Source organism: Nestor notabilis, unplaced genomic scaffold, assembly GCF_000696875.1.
Source record: "Nestor notabilis isolate BGI_N333 unplaced genomic scaffold, ASM69687v1 scaffold5162, whole genome shotgun sequence".
NCBI classification, from domain to species: domain Eukaryota; kingdom Metazoa; phylum Chordata; class Aves; order Psittaciformes; family Psittacidae; genus Nestor; species Nestor notabilis.
The window spans coordinates 11473-38207 of record NW_009918633.1 but is presented as its reverse complement, the minus strand read 5'-3'; the positions used below and the strand labels follow the sequence as shown (position 1 = coordinate 38207).

Below are 26735 nucleotides of genomic sequence, written 5' to 3'. Positions count from 1 at the left end.
AACAAGCCCTTAAAAAATAAGGAGCTGCTATATATCTGGGACTAGTGACGTAGCAATGTATAAAAATGATGGGTTATCTTCCTTGATTTGTATTCCAAAAAGGTAAACTCTGTACTGCCTGAATTGTAAGTGTTACTTGGGTTACCACTATCCACAGGGTTCAGACAATAGCCCAGAGGGCTCCCTTCCAGCTGGAAAGGATATGCGTTGAAAATGTTCTGTAAGGTTTCCCATTTTGGCACTTTCCTCATCCTGGACTACGCATGGATACAGTGGAACTTCTTCTTCCCTGGGGAAGGAATGATCTTCTCACCCACCTCACCACTCCCAGCTCTTAGAAATTAGAAAGAACTGTGTGCGTCCTCACAGGAAACTTCTTGTCTGACTCTACTGGAGATGTGCTACTGGGACCTGCTGCACTTAGAGCTGCCTTTGGAACTTGTGAAAGAGAAAGAAGACCCCTTTCTCCTTCCATCTTTCCTGAGTTAAGGGAATTTCTCAGAAAAGTTAAAGCAGTTTGGTGTCACAAATTACTCTTCCTTTTCTGCAAATGAAAAAAGGATCATTATGTGCCTCTTCTGGCATTTTCTTCACCACCCGTCCAAGGGTCAGTCATAGCCACCATCCACCTTGCACTGCTGTGAAGAAGCCTCAGTGCTGATCATCTCCTCCAGTACAAAGGTACAGGGTGCAAGCTCAGACTACTTCACTGTACATAGTTTGGGGACACCCATCTCTGAGGGATCTGAGTGTTTTCTTCACATATTTAGCATTCTCTGTTGCATTGCTTTTTCCTGAGCAAAAACTTCCTTCAAGCTCAAGGTGGGCCCACTGCTGTCATTCACAAGTAGAACACACTTGCCCTAGAAGGTGTAAAGTAGAAAAATCTCAGATGTAAAATTCTTCTTCATTAACTGGTGAAGCTGGGCAAACACTTCCATGATCACCCAGAGAACAAGGAGCTGCTCTTGAGGACTGCTTGTGCTGCTTGGAGACAGATGCTGATTTGAATGAGCTGGAAGACCATTCAGAAAGAGAAGGCAGTGAAGCATCAACTGACTCAAAGGTATTGCACATGGCTGATACAGGCCTTCCACTGGTGGCTGCCTGTTTAGCCTTACTGACAGTTTGTTTCTGTAGGGGAAGAGAGGCTTCCAAGTCACTGAAAAATCCATTAAGAGCAGAATATGCAGAGACCACAGACAGGTCTGAGAAGGACAGCTTCATCCCTGTGTCTACATCAGTCTCCTGGGCACCCTCTAAGTCATCAATGTTAAGCCTGTGGCTGCATCTCCATGTTTTTAACCTAGCTGCAGGTGACCCAGTATTTAAAAACTGAAATGGTTCACTGAAATTAAAAGTCTCTGAGGCTGAAGAGGAGTTCACTGTGGGCAAGCAGAACAGAGACTTGCTTCGCTGAAATGACCATGAAATGCTGGAGGCACTGCTGCGTCTGCGTGTGAAGTCTCCTCGGCCACTGTGTCTCAAGTCCTGCTGGGAGAAACCAAGATAATGACCAAGGCCATTTGTGTGATGTGCTTTGTTTTGACCCATTTCTTTTGGTTGTTCAGGGACAGACCGGTGGCTCTGAGGAAGAAAGGCTGGCAGCGTGGTGAAGCAGGAATCTGTTGACACAGATGGATGTGGTTGCTTGTTCTGCTTTGCAGACTTCCTACACCAACTGCGTGCTTGCTGCAGCCGGGAGAGGGAGAAAAGAAGATCACATTAATACAGAATTGGCAGTCTTACAACCGTAAGTCTCTGTTGCTGAGTTGTTACTGCAAATAATTATGAAGCAGACTTCAGTATGCTTGCAGCAAATGTTTCACTTCAATAACAAGAGAAAGTACTCTGCCAAAATCCCAAATATTTACATAAGGAGCCCTGAAGACAACAAGAATAAATGGTAGAGGAGCCCTGCCTTGCGGGCTGAATTACACTAGCTCGGAATTCTCACTTCCTATTGACTTGTTCAGATTCATTCATATTCTGTCTCCCAACATCAGTGCCTTAGCGGGCATCTGAAGAACAAAAATGAAGAATTGGGATACGTATGTTACCATCATTATACTTTCTCATTTATTCCTTACTGTGGTGCAAATGCTTTTATTTTTTCCTCTGAAATGTCAAAAAGCCTTTAGCGAGCAACCTCATCCTCTGTCTTCTCAATGGGAATTTAATATTTCTTTCAACTCTTTCACATTTTCTTTTTCACATCTGGATAGCTGAGCAATGTGCTCTAGAACCAACTTGCTATTAACTAGCTTGTAATGATTTTGAGCACAGACATCTTATTTGCTTGTAGACACCTAGACTGTGAAGACCTAACCTGAATCTCAGCCCCAGGGCAGGATTCAGTTGTCTGCCTGCCAGATACTTGAGCATTTGAACAGTGACAGCAGCTGTGACAAATGGGGTGCCAACATCCTTCTCAAGAAGCAGCTGGAGGCCAGGTGGACATCCTATGGACACTTACGTGTGGGCAACTGAACTGAGGCCCTAGTGTTTGAGCAATCACAAGGTTATTCATCATTGCACTTATCTCAGTAAAGCTTTTATAAGTTTGAATTTTAAAAAGTTTAATTTAAATTTTTCTTACTGGAATTTCTTACATAGTACAAAATGCTAGATTTCTGTCACAAAAGGGACAGAAACTAATGGAACAAAGTGCAAGATCATACCCAGTAATCTTGTATATGGGACTCGTCAGTTGGAAGCAACAGAGGAGGAAGAACTAGGTATCTAAGTCACTATGTGCTATTAAAATGAAGACTGTGACAAACATTATTCTGGGCAGTCTCAAGTGAGTTAAAAATGTATTAATGCACTATAGACAACACTGCTAAGGCCTCATCCAGAATGCTGCACATGACTCAAATGATGCCTATGTGAAAAAGAATAAATTCAAACTGACCAAGATGCAGCTACAAGGAAAAAAAAATAAAAAATCTATCCATTAAAAAACCTGAACCACAAACTAATAAAAAGTTTCTAATCACAACACAAGTAGAAGAATCTTCTGGGGCAAGTAATGGATAAAGATGGAGCTTGATCATTTTGCCAAAGAGATTATATGGTATGACAAAAAGGGATGAGACCCTGGTAACCAATGAGATCCTTTGCATTGCCTGTCTCTAAAAGGACTCCACACATTGCTGTTTCTAACATCTTGCTAGTGCACATCACATTGTCTTAGTGACCCAGATCTGTCATAACCATCTTCTGTTTTTTTATAGCAGTGGTTTCATAAGCAAAAAAGGATTTTCACATCTGCAAAAACTGTTTTGCTTATCCATGATTGCCTAGATAGAGGTGATTTCTAGGACAGCCAAACCATAGGAGTTCATTTTGGCATTGTAGATGAATATATATACACCAATGTATCTGTAATGAGGTATGTTAATTCATAATTTATTTCTGTATAATATAATAAGCTATTTTCCTCAATGCCACAAAGAAATAAATGAAATAATGGGGAAATTAACCTCAGCAGTGTAGCAGTTTCATTAACTGATAAGAAATTTAATACAAGAGTCAAATAAATTGAGTCAAGTTGTCAACAAAACGTTAACCAGAAATCACTTTAGATCTCTGCACACAACGTTATTTTATTTATGGAAGATGTGAGTTAATTTGTTGAAAAAATTACTTAGCAAGATAAAAGGCTTGTGACTGGAAGAAAATGCCAGCTGGTTCTTAACTGAAGACATTTTTGGTTAACCCAGCAATAACAATATGATATGCTGAAAATACACAACCAAATCATCACACACTTTTGATAGGTTTGTACAAGAAACCACTTCTCATTCTGTCTGCATTAACCAAAGGTACTATTTTTTTTCTCTGTGGTAACTGGTATCAGATACATTACAGGGACTCAACCATTATGCTTGGTCAGTAAGAGATCAACGGAAACACCTCCAGAACACTTCTCCTACCTCTTGGAGAGAAAATCATGGATTGACTGACCATGGCTTGTTTTCACGCTATATTCTTGTGTTTTTGTAGACTTAGTTGATAATTTAGTAGATCAAGCATCCAAAGAAACCAAAATCCAAAGAAAGGATCCAAACAAGTACAGTCTTCTGGTTTGTGTAAAGGTAAGGAGGCCTTTGGGAGCACAAGCGCTGGTAACAGTCTGGACAAAAATGCACCTGAGAACACAACACTTGCAGCTGGGAGAGTTCTGTAGGCAGCACCTTTATATCTATATAGAATCATAGAATCAACTAGGTTGGAAAAGACCTTTAAGATCATCAAGTCCAACCATTACCCCAGGACTGCCAAGACCACCACTAACCCATGTCACTAAGGGCCTCATCTATGCCATTTGTGAACACTTTCAGGGATGGTGATTGCATCACTTCCCTGGGAAGCCTGTTCCAATACCTGATTACCTTCTCTGTGAAGAGAGAGGTATGTGTATATAAGATAGACATCAGACATCACAGGTAGGATTTATTTGTCTAGTTAATACTGCCAATGGAATCTGGAGAGGAATTCAACTTCCCTGAAGAAAATTCCTGTGTCTGGTTAGCTGAATCACTTCCTAGGTCCTTGAACTGTAGTGAGTGCATACCCATCGATTACAGTGAGAATGCAGACTGTAGCTGATACAAAAATACTTGGATAGACGTTAGGTTTAGATGTCTACAATCTGGAGCTGAATCAAATCCTGCAGAGATAACTCCCATGTGTTCATTTTGCTTAGATGTTTAGAGGAGGTATTTTGCACACTAGTAAAAAGCGTCATGCATGCAGGTGATGGTAGTAATTTGTTATTGTTATTGGTTGACATAATTTTTTTACATGCATTAAAAAATATGGTAGTTCAATTGGGTCTCTCAGGTCACCATTAGTGAGAGATACTAGGTCTGATTCAGTTGTCAAATAGTAGGTATCTGCTGTATCTTGCCTGGCCTGCAAGCACATGCACAGGCCACTCTGTATCAGGTATTTCAGTGTCTGGGCATGTGCCTGGACATGTTTAATTTATTAATACAGGTAAAGTCTTTGGGAATAAAGCACAGACGCAAGAATAGTTGTTTTGAGCTCTATCATCTATTTCAGTGTTCTAAATTTATCTAAATTTAGTTATTTAGTTATCTAAATTTTGAGTTCCTTTGGATGGATAGGAGCATTTCATTTTATACAAAGTATTTGCTGTTATTCCTGCTCCTGGGTCACAGCTCCTGGTCAAGGCCAGTTGGCCTGGAAGGAGGTAATGGTGGATCAGCAAGGAGAAAGAAACAAGTACAACCTGCCCCCCTTAGGATGTCTGCCTGAAGCGTAGGCCAAGAGGCATCACTAACACAGCTTCTTTCTGAACAACTCTGTTTACAGGAGGAATTGCTAACCTCAGTCCTTTTACGTTTAGATGTATTATAATTCAGAAGACCTATTTTCCAATGCTGCTCTTCATGATATGAGCAGAAAGGGGAAATAATAAAGGGAGATTTTTTTTTTAATATTTTCATCTTAAAGCAACATAACTGATGACTTTCCTGACTGTGAGAATATCAGACTGCACAACTGCACTACAGATAGGGTGTTAGAAGCTCTATCTATCTCATGAAATACTAGTGAATAAAGATTACAGGGTAATCCTATATTGCAGAGAACTGGATTATGTGGACTAATAAGACTTTTCTATATCTACATTCTGTAACTTGTCAGAGGTCACAGAAAGGATTCAGCGATTTAGCTGTGCTCCCTTGTATCACCCTGGCATGGCAAATGGAGAGCTGTGTTCAGTCTGTGTGTTTGAGTGATCACTCCTCTTCGTTTTAACCTTACAGCACCTGACAGTCCCACAAAGTTCAAACTGCATTTCCAGATGTGTCTGCTCACTAGAGAAACCCTGACAAGCAAGTGAGAGATGCTAATCTTTCATTGCCCTTTGTGCCATGGGATGTGAAAACAGCACATGGGATGCTGAAAACAGCAAGACCTATTTTTGTACCTTGAGGACACTGTGATGCACATGCAGCTACTCTTTCAGCAGAACAGCCTTCTCCTGCCTCCTAAATTCTGCCTTTGGCTTTGGAAGAAGTTACATCTGTTTTAATTTTCTGAACTCTTTTCTTTTTTAAGTCCTTATCTTCAGCCTTCTCACAGCTTGTTTTCTGCACTGCCTGTTACTTTGCTGCAGCCTGGCAGCGCTGCCATGGGAGCATGGGACTGCCTTGCCTGCATCAGGCACAAGTGTGGTGGAGATGCCAGAGAGAGGGTCAGCCATAGGAGAGGGCAAAGACTCGATGCAAACTGACACGTTGATTTTGACTGAAACTCCAAATACAGGGAGATTTGTCAGACCTCGCCTCAAACATGCACAGCAAAGCCGGCCATTGACTGAGCAGATTAGCTCTCTAACAGAAGAGATTTTTTCATCTGATGCTAATCTGCTGCTCATTTATAATCTCTGCACAAATCTTTGTGAAGCCTGGAGGGATTTAGAGTCTTTGTATATCACAATGGGCTGCAGAAGAATTTCATGACGAATATCCAGGAACGCCATAAACAACCTGTGGTGAACCTCACAAAAAGGCACTTTTGACTTCACCTGGGCTGCCTATGCCTGACATAAAAAATCCGTGAGTGCTCCTGCAGTCTATTTACGTTATCTGCTTTTTCAGAAAGCAGATAGTGATCTCATTATGCATTATCTGCAGTAAGCATTGCCAGCAAGGCTCCGCTGAGGTCAGAACCCAGCTAGCACAGCAATGACATCACCATCTCGAGCTCCTATTTTGCTTGCCTTGCTCAACAAGAATGCAACAAGAATGCAATGTGCTTAATTGCATTAAAACTACTGGGATTGATCCAGGGAGGAAATATCAACACAAGAAAAAGGGGCAGAGGTCAGTCCTTAGTATCACCATAGCAAGCCTTAATTGAAAGGCAAAATGTATTCAGAAGGGCAACATACCAGAAGGCAAAATGCACAAACTTGATTTAAAATTGAATTGAACATACTTATAAAGCAGCATGTACGGTGTTTACAAAGTTAGAACAGGTGGGTGCCTTGTGATGTTAAATATATTAACTCTCAAGAGGTTTTGTTGAATGTATAGAGTCATCAGATACCTTACTCTGCCATGAAACACAACTGTGCTAACAGAAAAGACAAAGTACCTTTAGGATGAAGAAAATCAATAAGAAAAAATGTCCTCCTATCTTAGTGACAGATTTGCTGTGCCCAACCCTCCATTCCAATCATTAACACTGAGGAGAACCAAACACCTACAGCACTAAAATGAAAGGGAAAATAGAGTAGATAATTTTCAGAAACAGGAGGCTAATATTAGACTTACAGATTACTTAAATCATCTTAAGGCCCCTCCCTTGACTCAATCAATTTTTAGTCCAAAAGTTTGCCCTTTCCAGCAGTTTCAAAGGAAACTGAAATTAATTTCTGTAAAGAAGCCCTTGCTCATCCTTGATGCTTTTCTTGCCTTTCTTCCTCTTTGTGTTCAGATCTGCCCTATCTGCACTATTAATTCAAGAAAGCTGGAAGCTCTCAAGATGGTGGTGGTGGTATTTCACCAAGAAATTGGTCATTACAGGATGAATCAGGTGCCTGAACATAGGTGTGTTTGTTACATTCTGGTATATCCTAAGGTGTCTGCCTGACATTCCAGGAGGGTACAGCTCTTCTGTAGGTCCTGAGTCTAAGCTGCCAGGACACTTCTGGATAGCTCAGGTACCTTTTGGGGTGTAAAATGGCAGTAGGTCTTATGCTTTAGCACTGAGTCACTACCAAGGCAAGATACTCATTTGCCCACCTTCCTCTCAAGTTTGCCTGCATGTCCCCCCTCACACAGAGTAGATATGAAATTCTTCTAAAATGTTATTTTACTTTTCCCACCCTATCCAAAGACATTCTCATAATTTAAAGAAGCCATCTGTTCACTTTATTCTCTCTGCTTACTATCCCTGCTTCCCAAACATGCATGGCCAAGCCAGTCTTAACAGTTATTAACCTCTCCTGCTTCCAACGTTGTACTGCCAGGAGTGCAAGTTCATTAGCACTTCAGCTGTCTCTGAGCGGATTATGCCCAGAGGCTGCCAGGAATTTGGACAAGAACTATAAAACTGGCAGTATATTCAGTATAGCACTGTATGGTACATTCTTAGTTACATTATTTATGTATTCTTCTGACTACTCTGATGAGAGGTCCCCAGAGTCCCTCCTTCTGGGCTTAGCACCAGTGAAGCAGTATTGGTGTCTTCCTGCAGGATGCAAACATGCTCTTAGGCTTTGCTCCTGCTAAAGCCAACTGAAACTTACCCTTTGCCTCAGCTGGTATATAGCTGCACCCTTGGAGCTAACTTGCCAGTATGGAAAAGCTACTGTGACAAAATAATTTTGAAGAGATTCCTTGCAAGTGAAGGAATAGGTTCTGTGGCATTAAATAGATTTATCCTGCCCATGAATAACTATGTTTTCTCTTGCACTGACTCTATCTAAGCCCCTTTGTAATTGCATTTGCAAAATGAGTTAAGAACTTGGGTCAATCTGGCTGGCAAGTATCCAAGCCCCTGTAATCACACCAAGAAAAACACAGAGGTCACATCTTGTTAGTCTGCTCATGGAGGTATATTCAAACTTCAAACATTAAACACTGCCTGTAATTTAACAGGGACGTTTATCTATGATTTTGAGTATAATTGGTAATTTTAATCTGTAAAATGGTGCAGTCATAAATAAAAATGTTCTGATGATTACTAAGTGCCAACTGATATGTGGGCTGAAAAATACTAGAAGGTCATTGTCCAGGTTCATATAAATGGGAAGAAGTGGAAATTATTACCAACACTGGCACTGATAACATTAATAGCAGCACTCCATAAGAAGTCAAAGGTTACTTTAAAAGGTAGATACTATGATTGTTTTGAACTCAGAATGAGTTAAAAGAATGTAAGAATAAAGAATATAAGGAGTCCATGGATCACCAAATTCAGTATTTCCTATAACCTGTGATCCTATCATATAATCCCTTTTCCTTAACTGACCATCCTGTCTTGAGTTAAGGCATTAACCTGTTTTCAGTTGCTGAGTGGCTGTTATGTAGTTGGCCATCAACATCTACAACTGCCAACTTAAATCTATTTATTGACAGTATTTTGTTCCTGTACTAGAAGAGTCATTTAATGAAATGGCCTTTCCCCATTCCTGCCTTTAACCTTCAGGTATATTTTCCAAGCACAGTCAGAGCTCCTTTCAGATGGGAACTTCCCTTAGATGACTTTATTCTTCGGCTTCCATTTGTGAGACAGTCTCTCCATTCCACTGTATAGGGTGAGAGTCCTTCCCTGTACTTGCACCTCTCTGAAGACACCTTTCTGCAGCTCTGGGCTGAAGACAGGTGAGGCCCGTGTGAACTTGTGCAGTGACACAACTCCTTGGGGGATACTGACTCCAGTACACACCAGAGACTGCACTTTTCTTTTCATGGCTGTGTTACATTGGTGACTTGTAGTCATCTGGGTATGAACAGGACATTTCCTCTCCAGTTTTTAGAACTCCATTTCTGATTGTATAAACTTGTTTAAAACATATATACCAGGACCTAGTATTAGTGACCTTACAATCATGTAACCTGGAAACAAAGCTTTCCCATTCTTACCCACAACCTCCCCACTCCTGCATTTTGCATATATGAAACTTTTGCTTCTCTGCACTTCCAATGCGGTAATTTTCCGTTCTGTAACTTCATTCTTATTTGTCATTTTGCCCTCATGTTCCGTATCATCATCCTCAGTGAAAACAGAAATGAAAAATAATTGCACTTGGAGGCCATGCTTAGCAGGCTTTTGCTCTTCTCTTTTGGTGCATACAGGTAAAATCTTATTCTGATGCTTTTTGCAGGGTTTACTTCAGCCTGCTGCTTGACAAGTATCACCTTATCTCTGTCCTGCCTGGCACCTGTCACTTCTGAAAATTTGCTGCTTTGACATCAAAAGCCTTATTTAGAAGCCTTATAGTTTTAGAGGGTTTTTTACCCTTCCCTTCAATTCACCAGTGCAAGATCCCATTAACCAAAGTTGTATCACATAGCAGAAACCTGAAAAAGAACAGGGAAAAGGGGATGTAGGTGAGTGTGTTTGCTGTGCAGAAGTTTCGTGATGGCTTTTGTAAACTTAAGTTTACAAGTTATCTCAGTCTAACACAATGCAAGCAGCAACCCTGACAAACTGGGGACTGTCTTGGCAGATGGGAAGGAAAGCTGAATTGCCTCCTAAGCCCTACACATGTGCTGTTCAGCTCTGGCATGGGGTGTCTCTGTGGGTGGCATCTGCCAAGTGGCATTGAAAGGTTTCACCACCACCTGCACAGAACTCACGAGAGCACAGATGTTCCTTGTACCTGGATTTTCAGTCCCAGGAGCTACAAACCCAGAGGAACTGTGCTGCAAGGGGGAGGACACACTTCTCTGAACACTGGGTGGTCCATGCAGCGGAAGGATGCACACACAATGCCTCTTCCACAGAAACCAGGTCAGACAATCTGACAAGCTTCATGAATGCAATTCACTCTGAAAAAAGTACTACTCTTTGAAATCTGAACAACAGCCTTCCAACGGTGAGGATCTGCGCGCCTTGATTTGAACCGTAAGCAGCAATAAATTCCTCTGCAGTGGGGGAATGCACAATCTGTGGCTCTGGTTTGCCACAGATAGCCTCTCTGCAGGGCAGGCAGCTATTAAAAGCTTGCTGCTTGTTATCTCCTTTATCTCCCTTGGATGTGGTGTAGCGAAGCAGAGCATGCTGCTACATTGCCCAGAGATGGTGCCTACAGATGTCTTAACAAATAAACTCTCTTTCAGAACATGGTTACGAGCATTTGAGATTAGTTCAAAAGCAGAGTCTGTGTGAATGCCTCTCTCAGGCTGCTCTTCAGGGTGCATTTCTTTTCCTTCACCACCTCTCAACCCATCCTGATAATCGCTGTGCAAAGGAGAGATGCAGTTTGTCTCCCTGTGATGCTAGAAAATAATGAGTACCATCAGGAATTCTGCTTGTCTTCCATAAAAAAGTACTAAAAAAACAACTCATAACTGAGAGCTATTTTATAAACCCCTGTCAGTTCTGTGCCCATATTTCTTATAAAACTACACCCATCAGCCATCATTTCTCCACTGGGGCTCATAATTCCTTCTCTCCTCATTCTTTTAAACAGCTACCTCATCTCACATCACTCTTTGCATAAACTGAGGTTGGCTGATATCTGGATAGTATCATCACTTCTTTCCTGATTTTACACACAGAGAAAGAGGTTTCAAGTTCTTCCTTAGTGGTGCTTTCCTGGCTCTTTCTCCTAGGGTAAACTAAAACCAAAAAAAGCCTTCTTTTGTGGCTGCCACTGCAGTTAAGCTTTCCTGCACAAAACCAATAAATGCGGTTTTTTTCCCCCTGTGTGCTGGACTTACCTGCAAAAGGATCCTATTTCCATCGTGGTCTTCTGTCTGCCATCTGCCTTCACTGATGGGGCTGCAAGGGTTGGGCAAGAGAGGCACAAGCTGCCCCACATCTTTTACTCTGAACTCCAGCACCGCTGACTCTGTTGGCATTGGCACCTGGCCCTTTGGAAGCTTTTTTAAAGAAAACTGAATGTCTATTTCCACGTTTGAATAGACAGGAAAAACACAGAAATCTGCTTTTTTCTGACATACTGGTCTTTTCAGTATTAACTCGTACAACTTCAAAATGTCAGCAAAGTTTTCACTCCTGCAGTATATAGTGAAGCGGATGATTTCTTTCCCGTAGTGCACTGGGCGAATGGCCCACAGAGGAGTCTCTGGAGCCAGAGTGTAAAAGTCTTGGCTGCATGGCATGTAAGGGAGGAACTTCCCATGCACTTGCTCTGTGTGGTGGTAATGCCAAGGTGGCCGCTGAAAGGTTTTGTGGAGCTGCAAGATTGGTTCTTCTCCATATTCTTCCTGCAGAAACAGAATGATGGCAAGGGCTGGCTGAGAAACACCAGCCTTACCTGGCTTCCTGTGCTTCTTGGGTGCTCGTCTTTCTGAGACTCGAAACAGCTGGAGGTCTGGATGGATCCAGGCTAGAAGCTTATCAATGGCTTGCTGAAGAGTCTTGGATTCACCTGGGTCTGTGATAATATGTACACTAACAAGGAATGGGTCTTGTATACCTTCCACCGAGAGTTCACCTGAGAGGATAAAAAGAAAAATAGCCTTTAAGATTTGAAGGCAAATTGTCAACATTTACATGATGCTTAAAGCAGAAAAGGTCAACATGGTCACACCAGACTTTTTTTCCAGGTCTTTCAAGCTCACCTCGAAGCTCAAACTAAAAATAATGTGCAGAGACATGGCAACCAAGAAAATAGTGAGAAGACAGAAGTTTCATCAAGCATACCATAAAAGCTGCTCTTTCTACTTAGGTAGCATCCAGAAGACGTTAACCAGTGTGTGCTTCTGTGTTAGAAAAGAGCTGCTCCACACAGCTGAGAGGTAGAAAAGACAAAAATACTGGCGTAGAGTCAGGGAGGAAGGGACACTAATGATGTGTGGAATGATCAGGGTGGACAGTGTTCATCCCACCTTGGTTTAGTATGTGCCAATTGGCTCTGGGCATGGAAATCACACCACTGAACTCTGCTCTATCACCTTGACGATGGAGTTTTCCACCCAGTTAAGAGTGTTCTGTGTCCTGGAGGCAACTATTTAATAAGTAAGGCAAAGTTTGTAGGGAGAGGTAATATCTTTTATTAGACCAACTGATACAGTTGGGAAAAAAAATCAGACAACCCTTCAGGCACACAAGTCCTTCTTCAGGAAAATATATTACTTGTCTCTACAAATCCTTCACTGTTTATATCTTCAGACCATCAAGACTATAAGGCTTTTATAAGATTAGGGAAGACTGGTAAGAACAGGAAGCACAAAAAATTACACTTACTCAGGGGAGAAAAAGAACCCACTAGTTAGCCTTGGGAATGTTCACAGGGATTCTATCTGTTGCTGTCCCTGAAACCTCTTTGATAGGTCAGAAGCAGAGCAACAGCTGGTTGGAGGGCAGGGGAGAAATTGTCACTTCTGTTCTGCTGGAGTGTCATAGCAATAAAGTTGCATGTGAATGGATGCCCAAAACAGCTTAATAAATTATCCAGGTAATCTGGATATTTTTTCTGAAGTTGTTTCCCCTGTGTGGTGTTCTGAAACCACCTCCATGTCTGAGACCCTGAGCCTGGGCACAAAGCCTAAATGCGTAAAGCCTTAGAAAGGCTTCCCAGGCTTTTCATTGTGCAGACCACATTTTATAGGGGGATTGTCTCGCAGGCTGTTTCCCCTGCTATTGGCAATCAGTATGAACCTCTCCCTCCTCCTTCCTGGCATCAGAATAACATTCCTGTGATAATTCAGCAATTGTTTTAATGGAAAAGCAGCATTACACAAGTAGTGTATTTTAGTTGTCTTTCAATACAGAATAGCTGCAAGATCCAGAGCAAAGCTAGATGCAACTGCACAGGTTTCCAGAGATGACTGGTAAACATACCATCAGCCTCAGTTTAGAAACTGCAGAAAGATATGGCATGCAGAGCAAACAGCAAGCATTTTGCCTTGGGCAGATATAGAAAAAGCAAGTAGATAATAAAAATACAGTTACATCAGAGTTCTTGTATCTCTGCATGAAATGGGTGATGTGAAATGACTTTGTCAGATGGTTAATGGAAGAAAAAAAATGAAGAAAAAATGATCTGTGTCATTATACAGCAAGAAGCTTTACTGTGGCAATTGTTACTGGTAGGTAATTCTTTGAGATATTCCCTGTGGATAGTCAAAGTGTGGAAGAAAGAAAAAGGGGGTGTATGGGGAGGTCTTCTCACGGTCCCTTACGCAGGACAGCAGGACAGGAAGGGAAACAAATTGCAGAGGACAGCGATCTAATAAAACCAGAAAGCAAGCAATTGCTATAGCTATGCAGTCATTCATTTTCCAAGGCTGGAATGGAAGATGTTCCACTCTTTTCTCTCTCTGATTCCTTTGTTACACAAATGCTATCAAAGCCTGCAACAAGTGACAGACTTGATATTTGTGCATATAAATGACTGCAGCTCTGAAAGAAGCCTAAGCACAAAAGTGTGAAGCAAAGAGCCGTCATATCTGTCGGCTTGCTCTGCATTGAGAAAAAGAGTCCCTGAGCATGGCTTTTCTACCCTCCTGTTGCTCAGCATGGTGCATGGACACTGAATGGCTAAAGCATCTTTCAAAAGTGGAGCCCTGTGGGAGCCAGACCCAGCATTAGTATTCTGCATCCATCACTGCCTGTGCCCACCAGTACCAGATGCTTGCAGAGCCAGTCTCAGCAGAGCACCAGAGCATAGCACATCCTTAGGAGCTAGGGTTATATGTACAGCAGAGCAAATCACCTTTTTTTTTTGAGCTAGAAGCAACCATTATGAAGGGGAAAAAGTGTAACAAATCAGTACAGAAAAAGCTTCAGTATGTATTTTATGTTAGTAAAGATGCTTTTACTGCAACACTAACACCTTTCATTATGTGGCTTCTGTGCTTATAAAATGGCAGCCTTTTTCTGTTTTGGTAAGAAAATGAGAAACATAAGAAAAGCAGAAATATGAGGCAAGGACCTAAGAGAAACTTCCCCTGAAGTGATGATAAGTTGCAAATTGTTTCTATGTTACTAACAAGTCTTTTTGCTTCAACCGACAAGGAAGGGGGGAAACGACACCATTTCTCATTACACAGTTCAATTTGCCCGTGGCAAATTGTCACAGAAGCAAACGAAAGCTCTGCATATGTATTAGCCTTCCTGTGTTACTAGTTAATCCCACAGAAAATATCAAAATGCTGAGGCATCTATTTGAAAATAAGCTCCACAGTTCTCACAGCTTTTACATTTTTTTCTGTCCTATGACAGAAGGGGATTAGTTCTCTTTGCGTTGGCAAAGCACTAACATTGCTAAGAGGTAATTGCTACCAGGATTGAAAGAGTATTTTACAATTCTAAATTTTCTACTCCTCTGTTAGTCAGTATTAACAACCCAGGAGAGGTTAAATCAAACTGTGAGCCCAAACGCTGCAGGGCTGTCACACTTGATGATCCTAAAGCTGGGAGCAGAAGGTGGCTGGGCATTTTATGATAGGGCTTTGGATGTGTCCTTCTCTACATATTGTTTTTATTTTGTCACTGATGCAATATTGCTGAGTGGGGAAAACAGAAAACCCTGTAAAGCAGAATATCAGCCTTACCCTGTGGTTCTTCCTCCCCTGTTTTCCCTGCTTGGGAAAACAGGATCTTTTAATCAGAAAGATAATCTGGCAGAAAGCAATGGGTGCTGTCATGTTTGTCTGCGGCAGCTGCCTCATTTCGTATGACTTCACTGAAATTCAAGCTGGTTTGTCCTGAGGCCAGGCAGGACAGGTACCTGTCTGTCTAGCCTGGTTGCCTATGTTCCCTGCTAGGCTGCTGTCTCTGAAAAACCTGCAGAGGATGATCTTGCATTCCCAATACTTTTTTTCCCTCCCCTTACTCTGTAGGGAACAGTGGTGCCTTCAGAAGACAACTGTCATGGCATCTAAAGCTGCCCAGTCCTCCCCCGGCCAGAGGTGCCTAGCAAGAGGGCTATGACAACAGTGGTGATCTGGTGACACCAGGGTGAAGTGGGAAGCAGTGGATCAAGTGCTCTGCTCCCTTCAGCCACCACCCCTGAGAGGTGAGTAAGGATTCCAGTATCTGGTAATACCATCCTTGCTGCAGCTGGCCAGGAAGGCAGAGCTCCTGGCCCAAAGCAGGCACAAGCAGGTGTCATTTCAGGTCAGCAACCCTACCAGTTGGGAAGCAGCTGGGCTCATCTGGAGGTACAGGGAACTGCAGCTACAACTCATTCTCCCAGGAGTATATATGCATTTTACATTAAACCAGATAAGGAGCAAAATGTTGCTAGAAGAAATGAGCAGTCTTCTCCCATGCCACCTGAATAGCCCTAGGTTAGAGAAGTCTCCCTCTTGCATTTTACACACGGGGTTAGGCAAACCTGGTAAGCATGTGAGCTAGGACAGAGCGTATGGCGAAGAGAGATTTTGGGCAGACTGGATCCCAGCTCCAATTTGTGCATGGGAAAGTGGCTTTCCAAAATCTGCTGATATTTTCAATTTTCCAGCCACCTACATATTTAATCTTCTATCTGGGAAACTCAAAGGAAGTATTCAACCTACATCAGTACATTGACATCAGTATTTTTTTAGCTGACTTGCATACCAACTTCCATTTTCTTGCTGTGGCAGGCTGCTTCATGGGAACCAGTGCCTGAACCAGTCTTAAACCATACAGACTAGCTTTCTTTATCACTGCATCAGGCAGTAAGATTTCACATTTCATGTGACCAAACTGCATGATGCACTACAGGAGATGTAAATCAGGCAATAGGAGAGGGTCAGAGCGAATGCACCAAGCACCTGAACTGCAGCTCCCATTTCTACTTAATTTTCAGGAAATAATTGCTATCAGGGAATACCGAAATAATTCAAACCGAACATTACAGACCGTATTTTGTTCATTGTTAATAAATAAAAATATTTTAACTGTGGGAATGAATTCACTGTATAAATAATGTCAGAAAAAAAGCACTACAATATTTCATAAAGGAAACTTCCCAAGATTTCTCTTGCAAAGAAAATGTTAACATTTCCCTATTTCAGTCCTATTCCAAAACACAAAGAAATGTTAAGATGATAGCATTTCTCACTGAGCAGGACCTTCACATTTTATCTGAGTCCAAGGCAAGACTGACTGGTTTAGATGTACTAATTGAAAGGCTCATGAGCAGACAGAAAGACAGAGGTTATTTTCATAAACAAGGAGCATCATTTTATGGGCAGCTGCAACAGAAGTAGCAACTGGACACCTCTGGCAGCAGAACCCACTGCTAGGTCATGCTCTGATGAATTATGCATCATCAATAATCTTTTGAACAAGCAGGATGTGACAGGTTCACCACCTCCTCCATTCTCTTTTCCTGCTGTTTAATGGTATCTGACAAATGCAGGGCTGGAGGATAATGTGCTTCTCAGCATGCCCCGCTTTGCACACCACCTCAAGCTCATGAAGGATGTTCAGAAGCAGTAAGAAAGGGGATATTCTGCATGGCACGGTGACAGGCTCTTTCACTCTCCCATCAAAACAGCATTTTCCTGTGGAACTGCGGCTGAGTGTTCTCTAATGGAGATAGTGGTGCCAGAGTGCTCACACCTTCATCCATACTAAGGTAGTATAGACAATGCACAGCAGACCAGCATACTAACAAGCATAGCAAAATGCTCCTCCAGATGGGTACATGATACAATCTCTCTGTACTGTTATCTAGTTGTAGTATTAAGCAAAAATAAAGCTGGAAAATTAAGCCCATTACCTGCCTGATGGAGATAAAAAGCTTTCTCTGGTACATTAATATGAACACTCTTACATAGTGTCATTGCCCTTCGTGTACAGCATGTGGCCAACCCTGTGGGAATGAATCTTATCAAAAAGTAATACTTAATGCTCACAGAGGCCCTGCATGATCAAGCAAAGGCAATGGCAGATCTCACCATGTGTTACCTTCTGTGTTAGACGGTGCAGCAATTGCTGAAACTCCCCACTATGCAATAGCACAGTGTGAATTCTCATCCCTCCCCCATCAGCTACGTTCCCCTGACCTGCCTAAGGGTAAGCTTACATGGTCAGCTTAAGCTGCTGTTGAAAGGGACCATCTCACTCCATGCACTCCTGTTCACTCCCTTATGTTGTTGGCGCGGGTACTTTTGTAGCTACGCATGTTAAGCTGATCATGCAACTGCACCCTGACACTTGCTCTCCTGTTTGTAGTCATATGGCTATGGTGCCAAGATTGCCACCTCAGCTTGCTTTCAGAACCGTATGACCCCCATCTTCTTTACAGGAAACATAACCACTGCGGACCAGAGTCATCCCATTGAAAATTAGGTACCTGGCAAATGTCCCTCTCGCAGAAGGCTGGCTATCCTGGGCTCTTTTTGTAGTCCATTGGGAGAGACATAATCAAACATCAGATAAGGCCCAGCCTCTCCCCTGTCCACAGGTGTAGTGGGAACCAAGTAACTCCACTTCCATCTTGGGCCCCTCAGCCATGCAACTAAAATTGGAGGGAAAGTTTTGTGTGTGTACATGTTTATCCTGGAGATCGTCCTTGTTCTAGTATCTTATCTTGCTGTACCACTTTGTCAACACGAGACATGCTTTTGTGATGGAATAAATGCTTTTGAACTACGTGATTGTCATGTCTTCCATTACATCCTCCACAACCAAATCCTTTGACTTCTTTAGTCAGGCTTCTGACTTCTTGTAGTAAACCAAAAAGTCCAGGACTTCTTAGGTCACAGACATCTATTTCCCTCATCTCCTCATTCACAGTACTGCAGCTTTCTCACTTATCTCCTAACTACCTGGCAGACAAGAAACTGTTCACACTGTGTGTAAAGTCACCTGTGGGCTGACTGTCCAGCTGCAGGTTAGGAGAAGAGGTAGCTTGAACTCACTTTACAGCCTTTTTCCTCCATGGAGACAAAAGTTTGTCCCACTTCCTTTTATCCGGTTCTGATGAAACCTGTGGGAAGTTGGTGTCTCTGTGAAGAATGATGGCACACAGTCACATCAGCTTTCCCTTCAAAAACAGGCTAAAAAAGGGATGGGAGTGCCACATTGTGTTTCTGGCTGTGTAATCCCATGTCCCTGACACTACAGATTTCTTGCTGTGTCTGTGTCTTCTACCAAAACTTTATGGAGCCTGCAGGCATGTCAAAGAAGAGGCTGTGCTTTACTGTATATTAAACACCCAGCAAAGAAAGAGCCCAACTCTGAGAACTCTGTGTATGGGATCTTCACACAGACAAACTGTAGGAACCCACAGTGGGTGCTTTCACACCTTGGTTACAAGCAAGCAAATGTCTTGGCAATTCATCACAAACACCCTACCCAGATAAGGATTATTCTGCCAATGCTGCAGTCTTCTCTATGAGTTCTTTACTCTTGTTGCATGGTGCTCTTGCAACCTGGTGTTCTCCTTCCTCAAAATATGCTGCTGACACCATATGTTACATTGGCAATAGCAGTGTGAGAAATTATCAGAATTTCAGTTTGGTTTTTTTTAAATAATCTATTTATACTCTTGAAAGCAATGAAGTCTTACTTCAATACTCTCTTCACTTACAGATTTAGCTACTAACTTGTGGAAAAGTGAAGTGTTGGGGTACTCCTACCCCTTCAGGGATATTCTACTGAATGTCAGTTACTCTCATTTCCCCTCTTCCCTGCCATAGAGTTCACCACAATTCGAGAGCTGTCTTGGTGTCTCAGTCTGTACATGTGTCCGTGATGCAGAAGAGATTCACGTGATTTGTGGCATCTGAAAACTACCTTCACTCAAAAGTCACAATCTACCTCTCTTTGCCGATACAAGGTCTCGAATATCACACAGAGGATAATTCTCACAGGAGACCAAATACCTATAAAAGAAACAGCATGGAAAAATTTTTTGATACCCTAAAAATACTGCTTATCTGTGGAAAAGCGCTGGCAATTGCCATTCTATGTATTTCAGAAACACACAAGAAGAAACAATGATTAGAACCCCTTGAGTAGGGAACTGAAGCACAATAATGACCTGCTGGTCACAGGATTTGCCACAGTGATTTTGGTGATGCTACTGGCACAAATGGGTGTGGGTCATCAGCGTAAGACATGGGACTTGATTAACTGCCTACATTGTTGCTAAATTCAGTCTATTGGAGAAATACAGGGAAGGTGAATTAATTATCAATGATCAACTATCATGTTGATTTGTTTTATTGTTATTTCATACAGTTTGTATAATGTGGATAAAGCTTTGCAGAGATGTGTGTCTTCCCCAATCATAACATTTTCCTAAAGAAAGATACAGATTGCTGTACTTGGCAAGAACCCAGACACTGATCTTCGGTATTAGTATCAGACTCTGTACACAGTTGCAGTGTGTAGTAATTCAGTAAAACTCCCGTCAGCAATCACCAGTAAATCAAAAGCTGCACAATACGTGTCAGCATTCAAACTGCATCCAACACCACACTGTTCAAAGTCCTTTGATTGCAGGCACCGTATTTTCTTAAAATCTGACTGCTATGTAAAGCTGAGATTCTCAAAAATAGGGTTTTTATGAAAGGGCAGAAAGAACATTGCCTTAAAAATACCCAAGAAGTGCTGTACACTTGAGCAGCTTACAAATGTGGTCCAGCAATGAGCTCCATACCTCACACAATGTACTCTAGTTAACTGAGAGTGTGATTTTATGATGGGCTTAAGACAATTTAAGACTTCACTGCTGGCACTCTTCCCCTTACTATTCCCAGCTAAGTGTTTCCAGTGCTTCCCATGTGTCAGATCTAGATGCAAGTTGAAGCAGCTTTCTGAGTAGACTGAAAAGAAGCCCTCAGACAAGGAGTAATGAGGATTGTGCCTTCTGGTAGCAGTCAGAGAACTGATCTGGCTAAAAATATTAGTTTTCAGGCAGACCTCTTATTTTAGTCAATTTGTGCTTTTGTATAAACCTTCCTGGTATCACAAAGAGGCGACAGGGAAACCCAGCCAGAGAGAAGGCAGAAGCCACAATAAAGCATCTACGCTCAAGACGCATTTAAATAAAATATGGTATGAAACCCTGAGACATGGTCAAGCATTGCCATGTTTGTGTCTCTGTAGGCAATCAATCAACAATATTATCATCACAGCAGAGGAACTATTTGGAATCTACAGAAGTGGAAAAGTATTTTGAATCTCATAATCCTTTCAGCCAACAGCAGAATGTGGTTCAAAAGACCTACTCCATATCAGCCGGTGGAAAAAAGAAGCAGCAATAGAAAACATGCTTTGTTGTTGGTGCTTCATCCTCATCCCATATGGTTGCAGCCAAGAGTCACCTGGTAATTATTTAATGAACCTTTTAGACATTACAAATACAAGATTTTTTCCCTAAACTATTAATCAGCAAATATGTGGTACCAACAAAAATGAAGCAGGCAGCAGACATCTACTGCTCAAAATGTGGCAAGCACCGATTACCAAATGTCCCAGTTCCCCACTGAGCTTGCGTAAATAAATTTTATTTATGTAAAATCTAAATTAAAGAAAATACACCTTGATAAGGTACCGCAGCCATAAAGTGAGAAAGTTAATTGTTGGCATTCTCAAAACAGCACTCATTTAGTAGAAACTGCCTTAACAGCTTCAGCCTTCACAAGCGTTCTGCTGCTTGACTCAGTGAGTCAAAGTTCTGCCACAACTAGTGCCTGAGTCAGGAGTTGCCAGGGGACAGATTTATTTCTTTAGCTTCCCTCTTTGGGCTTTAACAATTGAGACAGACGCCTCAACAATTTCCAAATTATCCTCATCACTGTGTCAGCTGAACTTGGAGTGCCACAATCTGTCCTGCAATCCCTTGCTTAAGGTAAAAGATTCACTAAATAGCTGCCTAGTTCCTTGTGGTTTTCTGGGACAGCAGATGTAACACTTCCACAGAGGCAAATTCAACCCACATCACCTAATTCAATGTGACTTTCTCTATAATCTTTCCTGTAAATTTTTACTAGAATTGTGTGGTACTTGACAGCTCAGTGTCTATCAAATATTTCCTATGCTTCTGGATCATGCTTGATAATCACAAAAGAAATATTTGCTTATGTGGTTTTGATTACGACTATGCATGCTTAAAAAATGAGCTAGAAAAAACATTCAGATTGTCATTCCTACAGGAATTATTATTATAAACTAGACTAGTTATTAAAAAATATCTGCTGTATCTATATGACAACATAAAAACCTGACTGGATGTGGTCAGAAAATGAAACACAGAACAACAAAACCAGAGTTTTGATAGCTCTGGTCCGGTAACTGTTTAGGGTACACTTTTACCCACTTGACACAAAAATCCAAAGCCAGCACTAAGCCAGTAAGAAGTAATTTAACCCTGGGACACAGAGTTTGGTGTGATCCCAAAGAGTGAAACTCTCATTTTAATGAAGAACAGAGATACATGGGTACATTTAAACAGGAACTTCAGTCTTTACAAGGGAAGAGCATGCTTGTGGCTAATGCCACACACTTGGCATACAAAAATGAAATCTAGATTTTATTTCAAGCACAGTTACACATTCATTTGTGCACATCCTTACACGTGACTGTGCCTCATTTTTATCTGTCTTCTCTCTCAGGCCACTGGCCTTCGTTAGTCATATCTTAAAGGGCATGTTTCCTCTCTACTCCTTATGCTTCTAAATAACCATGTGCAGTAAGACCAACCTCAACATGCTATCTCCCTACTAAAACAGCATCCTAACCTCAGCTTCTTGAAAGGTAAAAGTGCAAATAACAAGGTTAATTCAACAGCTCCAGCATGGTTTCCAGGCAAAGGTGCTTAGCAGCAGTGACAACTCCATGCCATTCCTGTCATAGCCAAGGGTGCATTTACAGCTCCTAAAAATCAGGATGTATCATATGTGGATATGTGTGGATGAGACTGGGATGTTGGTGGGGCTGGAAGGGGGAATGGTACTGTGTGATTAAATACCAGCAAACCAGGAAGAGGTTGATTAAAAATTATGCAGCTGAGCGGGGGAGTTAGAGACTGGAGAGCAACAGGGCCTGCTGATGTTGCTCTGGATGATTCAAACTGACATACAGGAAATTCTGTTTAAACATATGAAAAAAACTTTTCATTGTGGTGGTCACTCACTAGAAGAGGTTGCCCAGAGAGGCTGTGGGGATATTCAAAACACAATGGGTCATTGCCCTGAGCAACCTGCTCTCACTGCCCCTGCTTTCAGCAGAGGGCTTGGATTAGGCAATCTCCAGAGATGCCTTCCAACCCCAACTTTCTGTGGTTCAGTATTATACTTTTCTATGCTTTACACAAGTGTTTGCTCCTTCAGTGTTTAGAATTTGATGATAAACAGCTACATAAACCAACGACTTCTAGGTGGCATGTAGCAATGGCATTTTCTTGCTTCACACATCCTCGGTGCAAAACAGCATTGCTCTTTACCTCTAGCAGCATAACATTGGCCAAGCAAGATATGCAAAATATGCTCACTGTATTTTCCACAGAAGCCGACACTTCAGATTTCACTGCTATACAAACCACCTGAATTTGCAATATTGTCAGACGCCGCAGGCTAAGAGCTCTAAATGATTTAGGTTCAATTTCCTCTTTCATTATTCCTCATACTTCACTAAGTCTTGCTTTTATAATAACACCTTCTGGAAATGCAACATGATGCTGGCAAGCCCACTCTAAATTGTTTTTACAATTGTATTTAATACAGCTTGTTGCCAGCCATTGTAAAAGCATCTCAGTTCTCTTTAGACATAAACAATATACCACAACATATCTTTGTATTGCAGTAAAATAATATAATTATATCTTTACACTTATTAAATTACATTGTTTGGAGAAACAGAAGATACCCAGCCCAGCAGTGCCTGGGTCAGAACTGATTTGGATTAACCTAACTTACAGTAGGCAACTGTATTTTGGAACTGTAGCTTTGTGACAGGTTTTTAAAAGCCCAAATCAAACCTAGCCCCCTTCCTGCTCCTGGTTATTTTTCATCACCTTTAACAGTTAAACTGAAGGCAGGCAGATTTTTAAACGATACACAAGTAACCGGAAGCCATTTCTCCATATACTGTTGTTACAAGGCACCTATACATCTTCATAATACTGCAGATCCTTACATTCCTGTAATTCACTGTTTCTGTAACCAGGAAGGTTACCTCTTTGTCTTTTTGTGAAAAGCTCCACTAGTGCCCATTTCGACAGAGGTGACCCCTTGGTCTCTGGAGTGTTTGGTAACAAAAATTCTCAAGAATTAGAAATGGGAGAACTTCTGGAGACACCGACTTTGCTCTCCTCTATAAATTGCTCAGGCTAGCTCTATATTCTCTTTTATTCAAGGCCACATTTTCCTCTTCACATTTCCTTCCAACAATACTTGCAATCTAATAACTCAGACAGGGAAGAGGAAGATTCTTGCCAGTTAACATCAAGAAGCAGATGCTGAGGGTTGGGAGGAGAAGAGAAAAAGAGCCAAAGAGAAAGAGCAGAAGAGAGAGGCAGTATATTGTTACACGCACATGGTATGGAAATGGTGTGAAAACAGTCATGTAACAGTGCCTTGGAGAGCTCTAAGCACGGATGGGCAGGTGGCCTAACACTCACCCCTTGCAACCTACCTGATGGACTACACTGGCATCAGAGTAGCTTTTAATGGGTCCTTGGGTCCACAAATATGCAATTTCTACTTCTAATGAGGCCTTGACATCACAGCTGGCTTCAGAGTAAACACAGTTACTTAAAATGAGGGCAGATAATTACAAGCACTGAATCAGAAGAAGGTAATGCAGCTTCAAGAAAACACAGGTTTGCCTCAAATTCAGGACAGTGCTAACTGTTACCTTATTTGAATATTGTCACTTGACTACATGCCATAAAAAAGACAAGGAGTAAGCCTGAAAGAAAAAGGACGCCTTTGACTTGTTCAGGGTACATACACAAACACTAGGTTTCAAGGGGCTTTTCATAAACAGTAAGTATAGTTGCGCTGGTGATTTCCCATTCCCCATGGCCAGATCCAGCACAAGGAGCGGACAGCACTCAGGAAATAAAATCTACCATCCAAAGTGCCATTAGGGCAGCCTATTTCAATACACAGCCAGTGCATGAAGGTAAGATACACCTCACCCTGCCTCTGGAATCAAGAATAAGAAAAACCTTACCCTTACCAGCCCTCCATAAAGACTGCAAGTTTTGCACATAAAGACTCTTTCCACTTGTAGAGAAAATAGAGTCCAAAACCAGCCCACAGAGCTGATGCAGATGACACTGGCAAAACATTGACCAAATCCCAAAACAAAGATTGGAAGTTATATTAGCATAGGAATATAACACCAAACAAAAAAAATTATTGAAAGGAAACATGCTCAGTAACCCACGTATTTGTAAATCTGCCAAAAGAAACTGTCTTGCACTTAATTTTTAGAACCTGAAAGTGGGTGAAACTCCATGGGTTTGGGAAGTTTGTACAACACAGACATAATATTTTAATATGCCAGCTCTTGGGTTTATCATGGAAGAATATGAACAATCTAAAAACATCCTTGAAGGACTGAATAATTTCCCAGCTGGTAAATGAAAGGCAGGGAAGCAGGGCAAGGCAAATTACCAGCTTTCCAACTACAAAGCAGGTGAGTGACAAGCCCTTTACCTCACTGAGAAGCACATCATGAACCACTGCGCGCTACAGCATTTTTACCATCTCAAGTGCTCTAAAATCTGCCACAAACTTGCATCTTATCCCATAGGGACAGTTTTATGTTTCATTTAATGATTTAGCTGGTACAGTACAAATGTGTATCCAGGCAGCTCCCTACTGATTGCCTAGCTGAAAAATGTCAGGGGACAAAAATAAATCACTCGCTTCCACAATTATTTCTGAGATGACCTGGTTAAACTGGCTCCAGAGCTGACTAGATATGGGATATTTCAAATGTTACAAATCACAAAAGTCTCACTTCAAAATGCCCACTTCTTGTTTGGGTCTTTCTGAAGATCCATTATCATAAATGAAAAGATTATGTAAAGGAATAAATAAGCAGCCCCCACCAAATTCCTCCTCCCTTGTCGAAAATCATCCCTGAAACACATCTCAAAGCAATTTGAAGATAATTAAAATGTTGATGTGCAGAGACTATTGCTTATTGTGCTGACCAAGACTAATTAACTATTTATTTGTGATTTCAAGGGTCTGTATCCATATGCCACCTATGGTCTTTATATTTTGGTATTAAGTATTTTGGGTAAAGGTCTCTTCTCTGTGTGTAAAGTGTCTAGCACAATTCCCTCTCATATAGGATTAGGGGTCCCTGATGGTAATTGAAAACCATAATTGAAAAGGTAATTGAAAATATGAGCAAAAAGAAGCTTGATACATTTCCTAGAATAATAAGGAGCACACCAGTGAGCAAAATATCTTAATAAAACAAAGGATACCTCCTGCTAGAGAACAAAGGGAAAAGTGGTTCTACACGCCACGATTCAGAGAAAACAATGTCAAAATTAATTTAGCACTTCTCTTTCTTCAGATCACTCTCGTGAACCTTTCAAAGCTGTAATAACTCAAAACTCAGCATCCAGCAGACAGGTTTGAGTGGCCTATTTACTCTGCTCAGTAAGAACAGACAAAGTGGCGCACACAGTCACCCTGACAACAGCCAGAGCCTGCACAGCAGATAACTGCTGCATTTTCTTGCAGAAATAAACACACTCTCCAAACTTGGGCACTCTTTTTTCCCAAAGTACTCACTGCACAAAACCACAAATGTTAGATGGATGCTGCCAGTAAAAAGCATTTTTGGGTTACCCAAAGCTGGAATACAAGGGCAAAGAAAAGGATTGGGATGCTGAATAAGACCCAAGGTCCAACCAACTCACCAGGCAGGGCTTTGAAGTGCTGAAGTGCTGCATTGCCCACGATAACTGCTGCCATATGCATAGGGGAAAAAAAGTACTAGAAATAACACATATGACAGAATGATCCTTCCGTTGCCATCTAGCAGCCAATAAGATTTTACTTCTGACTTGGGGGGGTGTCTAGGGTTCCTGTATACTTTTGCATTGGTGCAAAGTCCTGCAGTTTGTTCAGCTGCTG

The 26735-nt window shown here is 41.6% G+C and overlaps 1 protein-coding gene across 1 annotated transcript; it reads right to left on the bottom strand.

Moving 5' to 3' along the window:
• Positions 1 to 888: 888 nt before the first annotated feature.
• Positions 889 to 12172, bottom strand: FAM124A (family with sequence similarity 124A; the record flags this gene model as incomplete). The annotated part of the gene is made up of 2 exons (XM_010009807.1): positions 889 to 1692; positions 11433 to 12172. Coding segments are annotated over 2 exons (1544 nt in total), but the record flags the coding sequence as incomplete, so codon positions are not given.
• Between the last annotated feature and the right edge of the window lie 14563 nt (positions 12173 to 26735).